At 42.7% G+C, this 16,938-nt stretch overlaps 1 protein-coding gene across 1 annotated transcript in view; it reads left to right on the forward strand.

Annotated features, from left to right (window-relative positions):
• The first annotated feature begins 3,304 nt into the window (after window positions 1-3,304).
• LOC121866320 overlaps window positions 3,305-16,938 on the forward strand; it is a 29,497-nt gene continuing 15,863 nt past the window's right edge. Inside the window, exons 1-4 of the mRNA XM_042365940.1 lie at window positions 3,305-4,495; window positions 14,372-14,488; window positions 15,557-15,724; window positions 16,817-16,904. Coding sequence (XP_042221874.1) covers window positions 3,308-4,495; window positions 14,372-14,488; window positions 15,557-15,724; window positions 16,817-16,904 — 1,561 coding nt within the window. The 5' untranslated portion in view covers window positions 3,305-3,307. The remainder of the gene's footprint in view (window positions 4,496-14,371; window positions 14,489-15,556; window positions 15,725-16,816; window positions 16,905-16,938) is intronic.

A 16,938-nucleotide genomic window follows, 5' to 3' on the forward strand; every position in this document is an offset into this window, starting at 1 on the left:
TTGAAAACCTTTTATCTAGATGTAAGATAGTTATTTAGTGGGTCCCTTATTTTTGACCTGACCTGACTAGTCACGTCGCCAGCTTCTCTTAAGCTCCTCTACGTGTGTGTTGGTATTGGTGTGGGGATTAGTGGATGACATCATTATAACCTGACCTCATGTTTAATAAGGTCAACCTGTATATTTAAGCCTCTCTCTGTTCATGTAATCCAGTTGCCTCTGAAGATGTCTTGAATAACGACGAAAGCTAAGGTGCTCCGTTGTTTCCCTTTTCCCGTGTGATTTTATCAAGATTTATATATATATATATATAGAGTATATATATATATATATATATATATATATATATATATATATATATATATATATATATATATATATATATATATACGTAGGTGGTCAGAGTAACGTTTTACCAAATTCGGCTTCGAAACACGAGGATCCATATATATTTCATTAGCCCAATAAAGCACGCGGACTTCTACATACAATCAACACCTCAACCCACCAGGTAAAACGTAATTCTGACCACCTACGTGATAAGGGTAGTCCCCATTAGAGGTTCACGGCGCCATAAGCTCGTTGAACAGGCTTTGTGTGAAATATAACAGAGTCTAGGACTGCTTTTAGTATCCTGGTGGTCCAGAGGTAGCGTTCCCCGGTCACAGTCATGGGCTCGTGGGCCGTGAGTTCGAATCCTGGCTAGTTGAGGTGCTGATTGTATGTAGAAGTCCGTGTGCTTTATTGGGCTAATGACATATATATATATGGATCCTCGTGTTTCGAAGTCGGATTTGGTAAAACGTCACTCTGACCACCTACGTGATACTGGTAGTCCCCATTAGAGGTTTACGGTGCCATAAGCTCGTTAAACAGGCTTTGTGTGAAATATAACAGAGTCTAGGACTGCTTTTAGTATCCTGGTGGTCCAGAGGTAGCGTTCCCCGGTCACAGTCATGGGCTCGTGGGCCGTGGGTTCGAATCCTGGCGGGTTGAGGTGTTGATTGTATGTAGAACTCCACGTGCTTTATTGGGCTAATGAAATATATATATATATATATATATATATATATATATATATATATATATATATATATATATATATATATATATATATATACTTGTATCTACAGAGAGGCTGGCCACTTGATCTGGAACTGAGAGCTGTGAGCTGAAAGCAGTGTTAGAGATACTATTTAGATCTACTAGGACTGAAAATGTCTCTCAGTTTACTGCTCAATGGTAGATCAGTAATGTGTGGTGTTCAGCTAAAGACTGCCTAGCTCTTCCAGGGCGAACCCACCTCGGGGCTAACTGACAATGACGTCATGAGGGATGATGCAAGGGTTGAAGCTTCTACTAGCAGGAAGGGTTGGTATGAGTCAATTCCTTGGCATGAACACCTGAATCAGTGTCAGCAGCGTTACTGAAATAGCTGTTTGGAAAATGATCTCGTTAGAGCCGTGAATCATCCTTAATTGACGTTGCAGATCTCTAACTAATCTGACTAATAATTTACATCAAATACTTGGAAGTCTACTCATGATAATCAATGTACCAAGTTATCAAGTAAGAGTCATTAATTGAATAAGTAATGAGTTTCAAAGGTGATTTCGTCATATCAAATCATCTCTGGTCGACACACTGTCGCCAGACCGTATACGTGACTAAAACAACTGCATTTGAGCAGGCTAAATAAATACTTATTACTGCTTACTACATGCTTGCTATGAAAACATCTTTGACTCCTGCGGGTCAAAGTAAAATGCATAATGAAAACCTATTCATCCACGGTGTATATAATTCTCTGGTTGCTATACTGGCTACATACTAAACTAGTCTAAACTGCTTACACACACACACACACACAACTCTACCCAACAACGTCAGCTAGAGAATGTACAGAAAAGGGCCTGCAGAATCATACTCCGCACAGACTTCTCCGGCTACAACAACGCTCTCTCCACCCGGGAAATGCCATCTCTCAGTGACCTCCACCACCAATCACTAGCAAGGTTTGGCAGTGGACTACTGCACCATCCTCGTCATCGCCACCTCCTGCCACCTCGCGCAGTCCGCCACTACAACAAAATTCAGCCCATAAGAGCCCGCACTGATAGATATAAGAATAGCACCATCCCATCTATTGTCAAAATAATAAACATCTCCTGATTTATGTACTCTACAGCCCTGTAAATGTATTGAACGCATATTATTATGTCCAAATCACATGTAAGTTTGTATATTTTCATCCACCGGCTGCAATTCTATTAATAAACCGTTTATTATTATTATTATTATTATTATTATTTTTATTATTATTATTATTTTTATTATTATTACACACACATACACCTTTGCTGTCACCCAGAAGCGAGTTTGACGATGAGGATGATTGAGCAGAATGATATGAATTGTTATTGACGTCATCTCTATAAATGAACTCTAAGGTGGTTCGAAAGACCACTAGAGAATCTGTGGAGTCGTCTTTAGGTTCCTCCATTGAGTCGTCCGTAGGGTCGTCCGTAGAGTCATCTGTTGGGTCGTCCATAGGGTCGTCTGTAGGGTCGTCCGTAGGGTCGTCCGTAGAGTCATCTGTTGGGTCGTCCATAGGGTCGTCTGTAGGGTCGTCCGTAGGGTCGTCCGTAGAGTCTTGGTGAAGAGGTAGATGAGCCATGCGAGTCTAGATGTATAAAAACACAATTTTCCTTTTATACCTCCTACATCTATTTCCTTTTGTTTTTTAAGGCTTCTGTTCCCTTGGTCCTTCCTAAACACTACGTGGAAGCCAAGGGGTGAGAATGTTCACTACTCTCACTGCGTCTCGAGCACAGTGTTCTATTGCTGGAGTACCAAGTTCATTTATTGTAAATGTGGTCAGAATCATTGTTGAAATTATTACGTTTATTGTGTTGATTAATATGATATCTCTATTTGTACTAAGGGAAGATCTTCATACTATTTACATATCATATTTGTGTCTTAAATAAATGTTTCTGTAATGTCTGTATCCAGTATTTGTTTTGTTTTCTCTAACCTAAAACAACAACGGCCATCTTTTATTTGGCCCCCAGCAGAAGTTCATATCAGATGGTAAGTGTCTACCTTTAATAATGTTCACACTCAGGTACTGTACTACAAAACCAACGTGAAAAATAATATTCGGGAATTTTTTATATGGGGCCCTATGGCAGGACTACTATATCAGTCCCACAGTAGATTGTGATCCTATTAGGCTTACGTTTTACATCAAGCAAGGTTATACTAAGATTGTTGTTAATTTTGATGATTTTTTCCAGACTTCAGCATGAACAACCTGGCCATGGCCGTGAGGGGTGTGTGGGTGATCATAAACGTCAAGCCACCGCCCACTTATTGGACTAACGTCTGCCACACGTACAAAGAAGTCACAGGTGCCTGGGAGCTGTATTTGTACGGTCGTCGTCACTCCCAGGGTGTGCTTGTCACCTCCAGTGGTGCCTCTCCTGGGAAAGTTCGTGGAGGAGGCCACCTCATCCTCGGCCAGGACCACGACTCCCTCCAGGGAGGCTACCAAGCCGACCAGTCGTACGCAGGGCAGGTGACAGGCCTCTATGTTTGGGATAGAGTCCTACAGCCCTGGGAGATCCAGGATCAAGCAGTATGTAATCTTAATACCTTCGATGCAGTCCTCAAGTGGGAGCCAAATACCTGGGAATACAATAACTCCGCCAAAATAGACACAGCTCCTCGTGAAGATGTGTGCACCATCAACGCGACTTCCCATGTGCTTGTTTCAGACCCTTTAAACTTTGACAAAGCGACGAGGTTGTGTCTCTCTCTCTCCAGCAGCGTGGTGGTCCCCTCTGGCACTTCCCAGAACGCCGCTATTTTGAACCTCTCTTCTGGGGAGAGTCGGTGCATGGGTAAGGGAGACAATCTTATTTGGCTGGGAGTCACGGACGAAAACAGTGAGTCCTTGTGGCACAGTAAGGCCACCGGTGATGCTATAACCTACTCCAACTGGAAGACTGGATCACCCAACGGGGGAAACATAGAAAACTGCGCCGTGTTACTCTCCGGGGAATTTGCAGGATTTTGGGCTGACTTAAGTTGTACTGTTAATTACAACTACTGTTTCGTGTGTCAGAGTGCTGGTCCCGTCACTCTGACACTACGTGGACTCTGCCCTCTACTTCCTTATGACTCGCACTACGTCATCTATGGTTATAAACGCTCGAGGCCGTTCTTCAGAGGCTACACTGGCACAAACCTCACCTGGGATGGCAAAGAGTGGCTGCTGGAACACCCCAACCGTGCTGCCAAGAGTAGTCTGATTCCCCCGGCTTCCATGAACTTCCCGGTGGGTCGGAGGGAGTGGGTGGTGAGTGGGGGAGGTTGTACTGACGCCCAGAACACCACTCAGCTCACCCTCACGCTCACCACTTGCAACAGTCAACAGTTTACTTGTGGGGACGGCACCTGCTTACCTATGGCGCAGAGGTGTAACTTTCAGGTGAGTTTTGTTGTATCGCAGCAAGGTTAGGTTCTGTTACGTTATGTTATGTTAGATTTCAAGATAAGTATATTGTGTTTTCTGGAAAGTTAGGTTAGATTAATATAGGTTTCCTTACGTTAAATTAGTTTAGGTTAGGTTAGGTTTCAAGGGAAAAGGATCGTATGGTTTAGAGATTTTGTTGTAATATAAGCGTCAAATTAGCTTAGATTAGGTTAGTTTAGCTTAGCTTAGATTTGATTAGATTAGATTAGATTAGATTAGATTTGGTCCTGGAGGTTGTGTTGTACTAGATGTAATATGTACACCAAAGTCTTACCTCAATTAATCTAAGGTAATGGGGTTTAGTTTTTAGTCTCGTGCGCGTGTCTACTAACCAGGCCCATGTTCTCGTTTTCTATAAAGTATTGAAATGGAGGTATATTTCTTATCTTTATATGAGTTACCCTTTTACTTGACCATGATATTCACAGGAGAAAACGACATCGTACATCAGGGATTGAATATTGTACTCTAAGGGCTTAGTCGTCGCACTCAAGGGTAAATATATATTACTCAATGGGTGGATTCATAGTACTCGGGATAAGGCATCGTACTCTAGGGTTTAAGGAAACGTCATTGTTTTTTGTGTTTTTGTGAGTACTGTTTTGTTGTGGTGAGCAGTATTGTGTGTTGTGGTGACTAATGCCTTATACATATTTTGGTGAACAACGTATATCAAGGAAACTACTCATGCGTGACTGGTGATGCTGGTAACCGTACATGACTTGTGACCATGCATGACTTGTAACCGTGCATGATTTGTGACCGTGTATGACTGGTGAACGAGCGTGACTGGTGACCGTGTATGACTAGTGAACATGCATGTCTGGAGAACGCGCATGACTGATGAACGCGCATAACTGATGAATGCGCATGACTGGTAAACGTGCATGACTAGTGAACGTGCATGACTGGTGACCGTGCATGACTGGTGAACATGCATGACTGGTGAACGTGCATGACTGATGAATGTGCATGACTGATGAGCGCGCATGATTCATGAATGCGCATGTCTGGTAAACGTGCATGACTGGTAAACGTGTATGACTGATGAACTCGCATGACTGGTAAGCGTGCATGACTGGCAAACGTGCATGACTGGTAAATGTGCATGACTGGGGGACGTGTTCTGACCTCATTAGGGGAAAGGTCACGGCAGGGTTAGCTCCCGAGGGATAATTATCAAATATGGCCAGTGCTATGTGTGGTCTGGGGTGTGTGAATTTGTTGGCCAAGCTGGAGAGGGCCAAGGAAGAATTGGAGAGGGCCAAGGAAGGATTAGAGAGGGCCACGTTGGAGACCTGAATTTAAAGGAAGAGATGGCGAGGATGAAGGAAGAGGCGGGACAAGGAGAGCCCGTGTCTGAAGAAAACTCAGGCAAGTGGAAGGTTGTGAGGAGAGGGAAGACCAAACTGGTGAAGAAAAAACACACCAAGGATACGTCAACAACGACATCAACAGCTAAGTGTACCAACTCGTACAGTCCCTTGATAGACGAATTGGACGTTAGTACAGTCAGGGACAGGGCTGACAAGGAAGGTATAAAAACTTTAATTGTTGGCGACTCACAGGTAAGGTACTTGGACAGGGCTTTTTGTGGTAAAAACAAAAATAGGATGAGGGTGTGTTTGTCAGGAGCTGGGGTGGGGGATATAATTGACAGGATGGACAATATCTTCTCTGGTAATGGGAACAAACCCATTATCTGCCTCAGTGCAGGAGGCAATGATATTGGCCGGTGTAGGAGCGAGGAGCTTCTTGATAAGTTCAAGGCAGCTATAGATCGTATTAGGACTAGGGGAGGGATACCTATCATATGCGTGTCCTGCCTAGAAGGAGAGTTGGCAGTGAATGGTTGTCAAGGGCGGTTGGTGTCACCGACCCTCTTGACAGATATTGCTAGTCAATATCAGTCCCATTCATTGACAACTGGGACAACTTCTACAGCAGAAGGGACCTTTACGCTAGGGATGGGGTGCACCTGTCTCGGGATGGGGGTGGCAACCCTGGCCAGGTCTCTAGAGGGGGCAGTTCAAAAGATATCGAAGTCTTTAAACTACTAGGGGAACATATGGGCACGGGGGTGGAGGAGACTGCAGTGGGAGAGGGTAAACAAAGTAAAAGGTTACAGGGAAATAGTGTTAGGAATGATGACAAAGCTAAATTAGACAGCGAGTTAAGACCTAAACGCGGTAGAGGGAGAACTCAGAACATGACTAATCTAAATGTCTACTACGCGAACAGTAGAAGTATGAGAAACAAAATGGATGATATTAGGGCCTTGGTATGTACCGAAAAAATCCATATAATAGCATTCACTGAAACATGGATCAACCTAGACTCACGTGAGTTACCTGTCGAATACCAAATTGCGGATTACAAATTGTTCCATACCGATAGGCCGTCCAGGAAAGGAGGCGGAGTAGCAATCTATGTCAGGGATAATCTGAAGTGTGAAATATATAAGGAAATAAAAACTGAGCGGAATACAGAAACAATTTGGATAGAATTAATCGACGGTAGGGAAAAATTAATCATAGGAGTAATATATACACCTCCCAATCTTATAAGAGTTAATGAGCGACTTATCTGGGATCAAATGCGCAGGGCTTCCATACACAACAAAGTCTGTATAGTAGACGATTTTAACCTTGGCCAAATAGATTGGACTGACCTTACGGGTAACTCAGTATCGGAGGATTTCCTCGAAACGATCCAGGACTGTTTCATAAGTCAATATATAACTGAACCCACCCGGGGTAATAATATACTCGACTTAGTTCTGTCGAACAGAGAAAACCTCATTAGCAATGTCGAGGTAGGGAACTAACTTGCAAACAGCGATCACAAAGAAATTAGATTCCAGTTAGATTTTCAGGTCAGACTTAAGGAAAATTCCATTAAAGTCCCAGATTTCAGAAGGGCAAACTTTGATAGTTTAAAGAGGCAGCTGAGAGAGGGGGTGTCGCGCTTGGGAGTGAACCTGACAGATGACACCGACCTCATAACGAGATCTGAGATTGCCGAGTTCCACGACAATTTAAATAACGAGTTACTTAATGCACAAAGGCAGAACATACCATAAAAAAAACTCAGATCAGACAACAATGACCCTAAATGGATAAATAATTATTTAAAGAACATTATTGGCCAAAGGAAGGCTATAGGTAGATGGATAAATTATGAAGAAATTTACCTCCGGGAGTATTATAAGGTATTGGCCGGTAGGATTAAGACCGAGATAAGAAAAGCAAAGAGGAATAATGAACTGAAGACAGCAAGGGAGGCGAAGACAAACCCCAAAGATTTCTACCAAATGTATCAAACTAAAACACGAGATAAGATCGGACCAATACGTTCAGATACCAGCGAGCTAACTGATAACGACGGAGAAATAAGATATAATCTGAATATATATTTTTCAACAGTTTTCACCACCGAAAATTTAAACATGATACCTGAGGCACCTACTCTATTCAGAGATAGTGAAGAAAACAAATTAAGCGAGATAGTAGTGACTAGTAACGATGTTAATAAGCAAATAGACAAACTGAAGCCTGATAAGTCACCTGGTAATACCGATTTTCAAGAAGGGGGATAGATCACTATCCTCTAACTCCGCCCAATCAGTCTAACATCAACAGTAGGCAAATTACTAGAATCAATCATTTCAAACTCTATTCGAACCACCTGCAGAAGCACAAGTTGATCAACGATTCCCAACGTGGCTTCACAGGTGGGCGTTCATGTCTAAATAATCTATTAACATTCTTTTCATCAATTTTCGAATTTGTGGACGAGGGGCACCATTATGATGTGGTATATCTCGACTTTAGCAAAGCCTTCGACAGAGTCCCCCACAAAAGACTAATTAGAAAGGTAGAAGCACATGGCATCAAAGGTAATATCCTTAAATGGATTAGGGCGTGGTTACGGGACAGGAAACAGCGAGTAAGCATAAACGGCACTAAATCGCATTGGAGCAACGTCACTGGTGGAGTTCCCCAAGGCTCAGTACTTGGACCATTATTATTTATTATATACATAAACGACATAGATATCGGCATAGACAGCAACATAAGTAAATTTGCTGATGACACTAAAATAGTACGTGTAATTAAATCTGACGAGGACTCTGCAAAACTAAAGGAAGATCTAAAGAAATTTTTCGAATGGTCGGAAAAATGGCAGATGAAATTCAATGTGGACAAATGTAAAGTACTCAGTATAGGAGATGTAAACAGGGAAACCAGTTATCAAATGAACAACGATGCCATTGTGGAATCCGACTGCGAGAGAGATTTAGGAGTAATGATAAGTAGGAATCTTAAGCCAAGTAAACAATGTGTTTTGCCCGTAACAAGGTTAATAAAGTACTTGGGTTCATACAAAGGTGTATGTACAGTATATTATGTATACTGTATGTATATTATGTATGTGCTCCATTTATATACATTATTTATTCAGCCTAGCTAGCAGCGTGTGGCAATGTATTTACCATGTCCCACACGCTTAATTAATGTGCCTGGCTACATATGGAAGCTGCTAATGTATCACTTGCCACATGTTGCCTAAAAGGCTAGTTGACCCCCCAGACAGAGTAAGGAGCGCCACCTCGCTTGTGTATCTCTGTTTATCCAGTAAATAGAACCTACGAAAACTCTACAGGTGTTTGTGTTCGCTCCTGTAGATAGAACTTGGTACCCAGAACATATACAAAAGGAGTGTTAGTTACAAGACTAGCGAGGTCGTCTTAAAATTATATCTAGAGCTTGTGAGACCTCACCTGGATTACGCAGTTCAGTTCTGGTCACCGTATTACAGAATGGATATAGAATCCTTGGAAAGAATCCAGAGGAGAATGACAAGACTAATCCTGGGCATTAGGAACCTTGAGTACAGAGACAGGTTAAAGCATCTTAATTTGCACTCCCTCGAGAGACGTAGAGTCAGGAGCGACATGATAGAGGTGTATAAATGGAAGTCAGGGTTAAACAAAGGGGACATTACAAAGGTACTCAAACTATCCAACCATGAGCGAACTCGTAATATTGGTTTTAAATTAGACAAATTTAAATTTCGGCGTGAAGTAGGTAAACACTGGTTTTGAAACAGAGTAGTGGGTGAATGGAACAAGTTACCAAATATCATCATGAACTCGAATACGCTGGATAACTTCAAACACAGGTTGGATGCTTATATGAGCAATAGAGGTTGGGTATAAACGGGACTGCCCAGTATGGGTCAATAGGCCCGCTGCAGTTTCCTCCATTCTTATGTTCTTATGTTCTTATATTGTTCTCGTAACTTCGATATAATGTTGATATTAATGTGTCCATGCCATTCAGTAAATTAATAAATAGTTGTATTGAATCGGTGTTTACAAGATGTCTCCTAAGAATGTATATTTCCAGCGAAGTAACTAACCGGCAATGCTACCAAACTTCCTCTCTTTACATCCTACAAATAGATATTCTATCTATATCTCCTACATTTAAATCCTCCCTGTTACAATGGTGGCAGTGAACTTAACGTAAACCTACGCCTTCCCTCATTTAGCCATAACACCTGGCTCATCTCACCATTCATTTAATTCAGTTTGAGTATTGTTTAAAAGTGTGTAATAAGGAATTCCCGTATTACAGCGTGAAAAATGTCCGAGTGTGTTACCTTTACAGCTCAGTAAATGTTTCTCATCATGGTATGTGCGAATTGTTATTAGCATAACTCCCCGGAATATGTTCAGTGCTTAATATAATTTCTCAGTGTCCCCCACGATCTGTAACGTTCTCAGTATCCCAAGTGCATTTTAATTGTCGGTCAGTGTTAAATGTAGCCATTGTGTTGTAGTGATAGAAGCTGTGTCTACGTTATACTAACTGTTATAACCTAACATGTCTTACAACCTACATCCTCCTCCCTGTCCTAATCCCCACCTCACCCTCCTTACCCTTCCATCCCTGCCCCAAACCACTCCACCCCACCCGACCCGTCCCATCCCGCCCCGTCCCGTCCCGTCTCGTCCTGTCCCGCCCCGCCCCGCACCAACCCGCCGCACCCCACCCCATCCCACCCCATGCGACCTCACTAATCCCCACCCCACCCGCCCCGCTTCACCCGCCCCGCCCTGCCCCGTGTGACCACTAATCCCCAGTCTGTTTTGCCCCGTAAGTTATGTTTTGAAATTAATGGTTCGTGTAACTTAATATTGCGATAATTGCAGAGCTTCACTCAGTGTATTTTTATGCTAGGATGATTTGAAATGTATTCTTTGACGCGTAGTGATAAATAATAGTCAGCGTAGTGAGCAGAGCTTCACTCCCCGACCCAGCCTAATGAGAATATTGTCGTGACGGAAACGTATAAAGTAAATATTTTTTTTACGGATGCACTTCCAACTAATTAATCATCCCTTTGGGATTGTCTTTCTCTGTCCAATGTCACACACAGTAGCCCCCCAGCAGCGTGATGAAGCAGCACCACACCCACCACACACCACTTCACTTCTTTCAAGTCCTCCCTTGGTCTAGTATTAAGAAGATTTTATATTTTTCTACTTTAGGAAGTTAAGACGTGTGGAAGGCAACACCACACAAACAAACCCTGGTGAGCCCACCCAGGGAGGGATTCACCACTGTGAGGGTGTGGGACAAGACGGTCAAGGGTCTCGCCGACACTCGCATACGGAGGGCGAACCCTGGTCCGGTGACCCTGCCCTACACGTCATCCAAGACGATGACACCCCAAGCAGTGAACTGGCTTTAATCCCGGCCGGAAGGGCGGAAAGCAGATGGAGCAGAAAAAAAAACCCTGGAATTTGACGGAAAACGATGCTCTACATGTTGCAAAGAAGAAACGCAGATGGAAATAGAAAAATCTATCTGGAATATGAAAATGATGCGTACAGTAGAAACGCAGATGGAACAGAAAAACTCATATGGAATATGACGGAAAATGAAACTGTGCAGACGAAACTCAGATGGAGCTAGAAAAACTCATCTGGAATATGATAGAAACCAGGAGGAAGTGAGAAGAAGTCAGAAGGGGTGGAGACACGACCTACAAGGTGCGGTATTGAAGAAAGAAAGACATGCTATGAGAAGAGAGAACACATGAAACGTGCTGTGCTAACATCAGAAGAAAGTCGACAATGAAGAGGTGGATCATCGGAAGGACCAACCCACCGCTTCTGTGCTGCCGGTATCCCCGATACCAGCTGGATGGAGGACGTGAGCCATGCTGTCCACACTACTGTATTCTTGTTGTTTATATATAATAAAAAGAGATAACACCCTAACATGTGAAGTAGGCTCATTTTTTTTGTATTTTGAAGTAATTCATTCTCTGATTTCTGTAAACATTTATTACAAAGAATGTTTTTGTTTTTGTTTTTTATTTAAGAAAGATTAGTTACTTTTCATATGAGTTCATTTGATCAATGTTTTGTACCACCAAATGCAATGCTGTAGCCATATTACTGATTGGGACGAATTATTATTTTGACATGTGCTGGCAAGGCCACGTAACACTTGTTATTGTTTGTAGAATGCGATTTGCATGTTTTTCTCGGATACTATGCTAGATATGTAGGATCTTTAGCTCAGTTAAGCTCGTTCTATGTTCACTTACTGTGTATGTGTTTTTGTTTTCTCCTGGAATAGAAGCTTTGATCTTGGCGGGAAGTATAGTAAGCTTTGTTAGATCAAACTAAGCAAGTCGAAAAACATACATGCCAGTATCTATGAGATTATTGTTTGTAAATGTGAGATTGAATTATCACCTCAGGGACTATTTTCGATACTGCACATGATATTACTGTCTATATGTGTGATCAGTTCTCTGGTATGGAAACTTTGGTCTTGGCGGGAGGTGTAATGATTGTTTTTCAGACCACAGCTTACAGCCCAGAGAAATACATCACATATAACAGTAAGTAGACGCCTTCATGGTAACCCTCATACTAAGTTGACACACCCTACAGTCCCAGGAGACCTGACCCGGGCACTAATTACTTGAGTTAGCCGGGTGATATGACCCACAACCACACCTTGCCAAGAGGTCATTCGCCGGCTGGTTCTCCTCCATATAAAGGCTCTGCAGTCCCGTCCACGGGGCATTCTGGCATTCATTCACCCATTACTCCAGACTTCACTGTCACGACACTATCGACAGAGAACAGAGTCACGCTCGTCCTTCCTCAGGTCGGGAGGGAGACTTTCCTCCCGACCCCCGCGTCACCAGCTCGCAGAGTCTCCCATAGCAGACATAGTCCAGCAGCACCCGCTGGGCCTCCCTCAGGTCATATGAGTCTTTGTCAGAGCTATCCATAGGGTGAGTTACTTACTGTGGGAAGTGTATTCATTTCATGTTTGTGTCCGAGAGTCAGTGTCTAGTAACGTAAATATAATGTTCTAGTTCGATATAATATGTATATATGTATATATATAACTAAAACTAATCGGACACGTTACCAAACTTCCTCACTTTACAAACCTTCCATATCAGGATAGGTTAAAGAAACTTAACCTGCATTCCCTAGAAAGACGAAGAGTGCGGGGAGATATGATAGAAGTATTTAAGTGGGTGAAAGGAATCAATAAAGGGGATATAGATAAAGTTCTTATAATATCCGAGCAGGATAGGACTCGGAGCAACGGATTCAAGTTGGATAAGTTTAGGCTTAGGAGGGAGATAGGAAGAAACTGGTTCACAAATAGGGTGGTGGACGAGTGGAACAAGCTTAGCAACTTTGTAGTAAGTGCGGGAACTCTGGAAAGTTTCAAAAGGAGGCTAGATAGATTCATGGATGATAGAGAGTGGTAGTAACTCTCGACAGGAGCTGCCATGCACAGGCCAACCGGCCTATTGCAGACTCCTTATTTTCTTATGTTCTTATGTAACTATAAATATTCTACCTATATGTATATCTTTGACTTGTTATACTAGTGAACGTGCATGATTGGTGAACGTGCATGACTGGTGAACGTACATGACCGGTGAACGTGCATGACCGGTAAATGTATATGACTGGTGAACGTGCATGACTGGTGAACGTGCATGACTGATGAACGTGCATGATTGATGAACGCGCATGACTGGTGAACGTGCCTGACTAGTGAACGTGCGTGACTGGTGCGTGAACCTTGGACCTCAAACAAAGAATAATAGATTTTCAACCAAACTGATATCTAGACTCTGGAGAAGATTATCTTCAATAAAATCAGTATTTTTTAGTCGGTACCATCTTATGTTATGGATTTCTGGAGCTAACGTGACCATCTGTGGTACTTTATGGCTCCCGTGATGATAACTCATTGGCATGTTAGTATCTGATTTGCCTGGTCAATAATACACATCTCAGGTAAATCAATTTAAGAGAAAGCTGTCATTAGAATTCCTCACGACGCAGTTGGTAATATATGGCACCAATTAGTCCGTGTCAGGAAGAGATTTGTACTTCAAGTTGTAAACACTATGAATGAATAAAGTGGTGATGATATACGCGTTAAAATTCTACTTTACACCCCCCTCCTCCCCCCACTGTAACTACTTAATCTTGATGAGGGAGAGAGGGGGGAGGGGTTACCACATATTGATCGTGTCCAGGGAATTCTGTCCACAAATTTGCCTCCGCCATCATAACAAGAATGTCAGATGTAGCCCACAGCAAACAGAAACAGAATAAATATACAATTTATATTTATGTATCAGGAAGCAGCAACGGACAACTTGAATTAATAAATGTGTAAATATAAGCGACCTGGCTGTGATGTTATTACTTGGAACTACCTGCCTTATGACCGCCTAGCTCACGACCACCTTCCTCCTCGCCAGACAGACTGCCATGACGAGACGGACGAGGAGAACTGTCGTACTGTGGTCTTCCCGCCGAGCTACAAGAAGAACATCCCCCCGCCGCACTCACCAGGACCTCTTCCCGTTCAGATCCAGGTGAGTCTCTCTCTCTCTCTCTCTCTCTCTCTCTCTCTCTCTCTCCTAAACACACGTCAACAACCCTCCTCTGTCATTTTTCAAGGTGTTTATTTGATTTTTGTATGAAACAAGTAAACCACAAGTACATATATAATTTGTTATTGGTTTACATATCCGTTCATGCTTTGGTAGATCAGTTGGCAGTCCGTACAATAATTGGTGATTCGTCTGACAGTGTCTTGTAATTGTAAACACCTTAAATAACACTTGGGAGGGTGGGAACTTATAAATACAGTGAAACCTCCATATAACGGACTTCTCTTTTCATATATAATCCCTTAAATGGGGGTTTCACATCTATATAACGGACTTTCTTTTACATATAGTCCGTTAAATAGAGGTTTCACTATACTCATAGATCACAAAACTTATCAATCTGGATATAATTTCCTTTTTGTCACAGATACCAAGTATCAACAGATGATGTCAGAGAGATGACCACGACACCCTCGTGTTTCTCAGACATTATCACCTCAACCTTGGCAGAAACTCTTGGAACTTGACACTATGATCTACTTACCTCCACCCTCTAGCCTAGTGTTACTAAGGCAGAAACTCCTATGATAATCAATGTATTCAGCTGCATTTTGCTTCTTTCTTCCAAAATTCCCTTTCTCGTACGTACAATAAATTAACTGGTTGAGGTCCTTCTAACCCCTTTCATGTCCGTGCTGGCGCTGGACATGTAGGACACACACTCTCACCCTGTTGTCTCCCCAGATCTCCGTTCTGGCGTTGGACATGTAGGACACACACTCTCACCCTGTTGTCTCCCCAGATCTCCGTTCTGGCGTTGGACATGTAGGACACACACTCTCACCCTGTTGTCTCCCCAGATCTCCGTTCTGGCGTTGGACATGTAGGACACACACTCTCACCCTGTTGTCTCTCCCAGATCTCCGTGCTGGCGCTGAACATGTAGGACACACACACATTCGCTGTATATTTTCAGCCTTCCGGCTGCCATGCTTTTCAATAAACCGTTAATTATTATTATTATTATTTTTATTTATGTTGTCTCCCCAGATCTCCGTGCTGGCGCTGGACATCAACACGGTTGATATGCAGTTGACACTGGACATGTTAGTGAGGCTACAGTGGGCCGACCCTCGCCTCCTCTACCACAACCTAAAAGTGGACAACGTTCTCAACACACTCACTCTCCAAGACCTCCTGCGTCTCTGGTCACCACAGGTCAGTTGGCCCATCTCTAGTCATCACAGGTCATCACAGGTCAGTTGGCCTATCTCTGGTCATCACATAAGAACATAAGAACATAAGAATGGAGGAAACTGCAGCGGGCCTATTGGCCCATACTGGGCAGTCCAATTTACACCCAACCCCTATTGCTCATATAAGCATCCAACCTATGTTTGAAGCTATTCAGCGTATTCGAGTTAATGATGATATTTGGTAACTTGTTCCATTCATCCACTACTCTGTTTCCAAACCAGTGTTTACTTATTTCACGCCTAAATCTAAATTTGTCCAACTTAGAACCATTGTTACGAGTTCGCTCCTGGTTGGATAGTTTGAGTACCTTTGTAATGTCCCCTTTGTTTAGCCCTGACTTCCACTTATACACCTCTATCAGGTCGCCCCTCGCTCTACGTCTCTCGAGGGAGTGCAAATTAAGATGCTTTAACCTGTCTCTATACTCAAGGTTCCTAATGCCCGGGATTAGTCTTGTCATTCTCCTCTGAATTCTTTCCAATGATTCTATATCCATTCTGTAATACGGTGACCAGAACTGAACTGCGTAATCCAGGTGTGGTCTCACAAGAGCAAGATACAGTTTTAGGATGACCTCGCTAGTCTTGTAACTAACACTCCTTTGTATGAACCCAAGTACTTTATTAGCCTTGTTACGAGCAAAAACACATTGTTTACTTAGCTTAAGGTTCCTACTTATCATTACTCCTAGATCTCTCTCGCAGTCGGATTTCTCTATGGCATCGTTGTTCATCTGGTATCTGGTTTCCCTGTTTACATCTCCTATACTGAGTACTTTACATTTGTCCACGTTGAATTTCATCTGCCATTTTTGACCATTCGAAAAATTTGTTTAGATCTTCCTGTAGTTTTGCTGAGTCCTCATCAGATTTAATAACACGTCCTATTTTAGTGTCAACAGCAAATTTACTTATGTTGCTGTCTATGCCGATATCTATGTCGTTTATGTATATAATAAATAATAATGGTCCAAGTACTGAGCCTTGGGGAACTCCACTTGTGACATTGCTCCAACTGACCATAGGTCAGTTGGCCCATCTCTTGTCATCACAGGTCACCACAAGTCAGTTGGTCCATCTCTGGTCATCACAGGTCACCACAGGTCAGTTGGCCCATCTCTTGTCATCACAGGTCACCACAGGTCAGTTGGTCCATCTCTGGTCATCACAGGTCAC

Source organism: Homarus americanus, unplaced genomic scaffold (assembly GCF_018991925.1).
Source record: "Homarus americanus isolate GMGI-L3 unplaced genomic scaffold, GMGI_Hamer_2.0 scaffold58074, whole genome shotgun sequence".
Lineage (NCBI taxonomy): Eukaryota > Metazoa > Arthropoda > Malacostraca > Decapoda > Nephropidae > Homarus > Homarus americanus.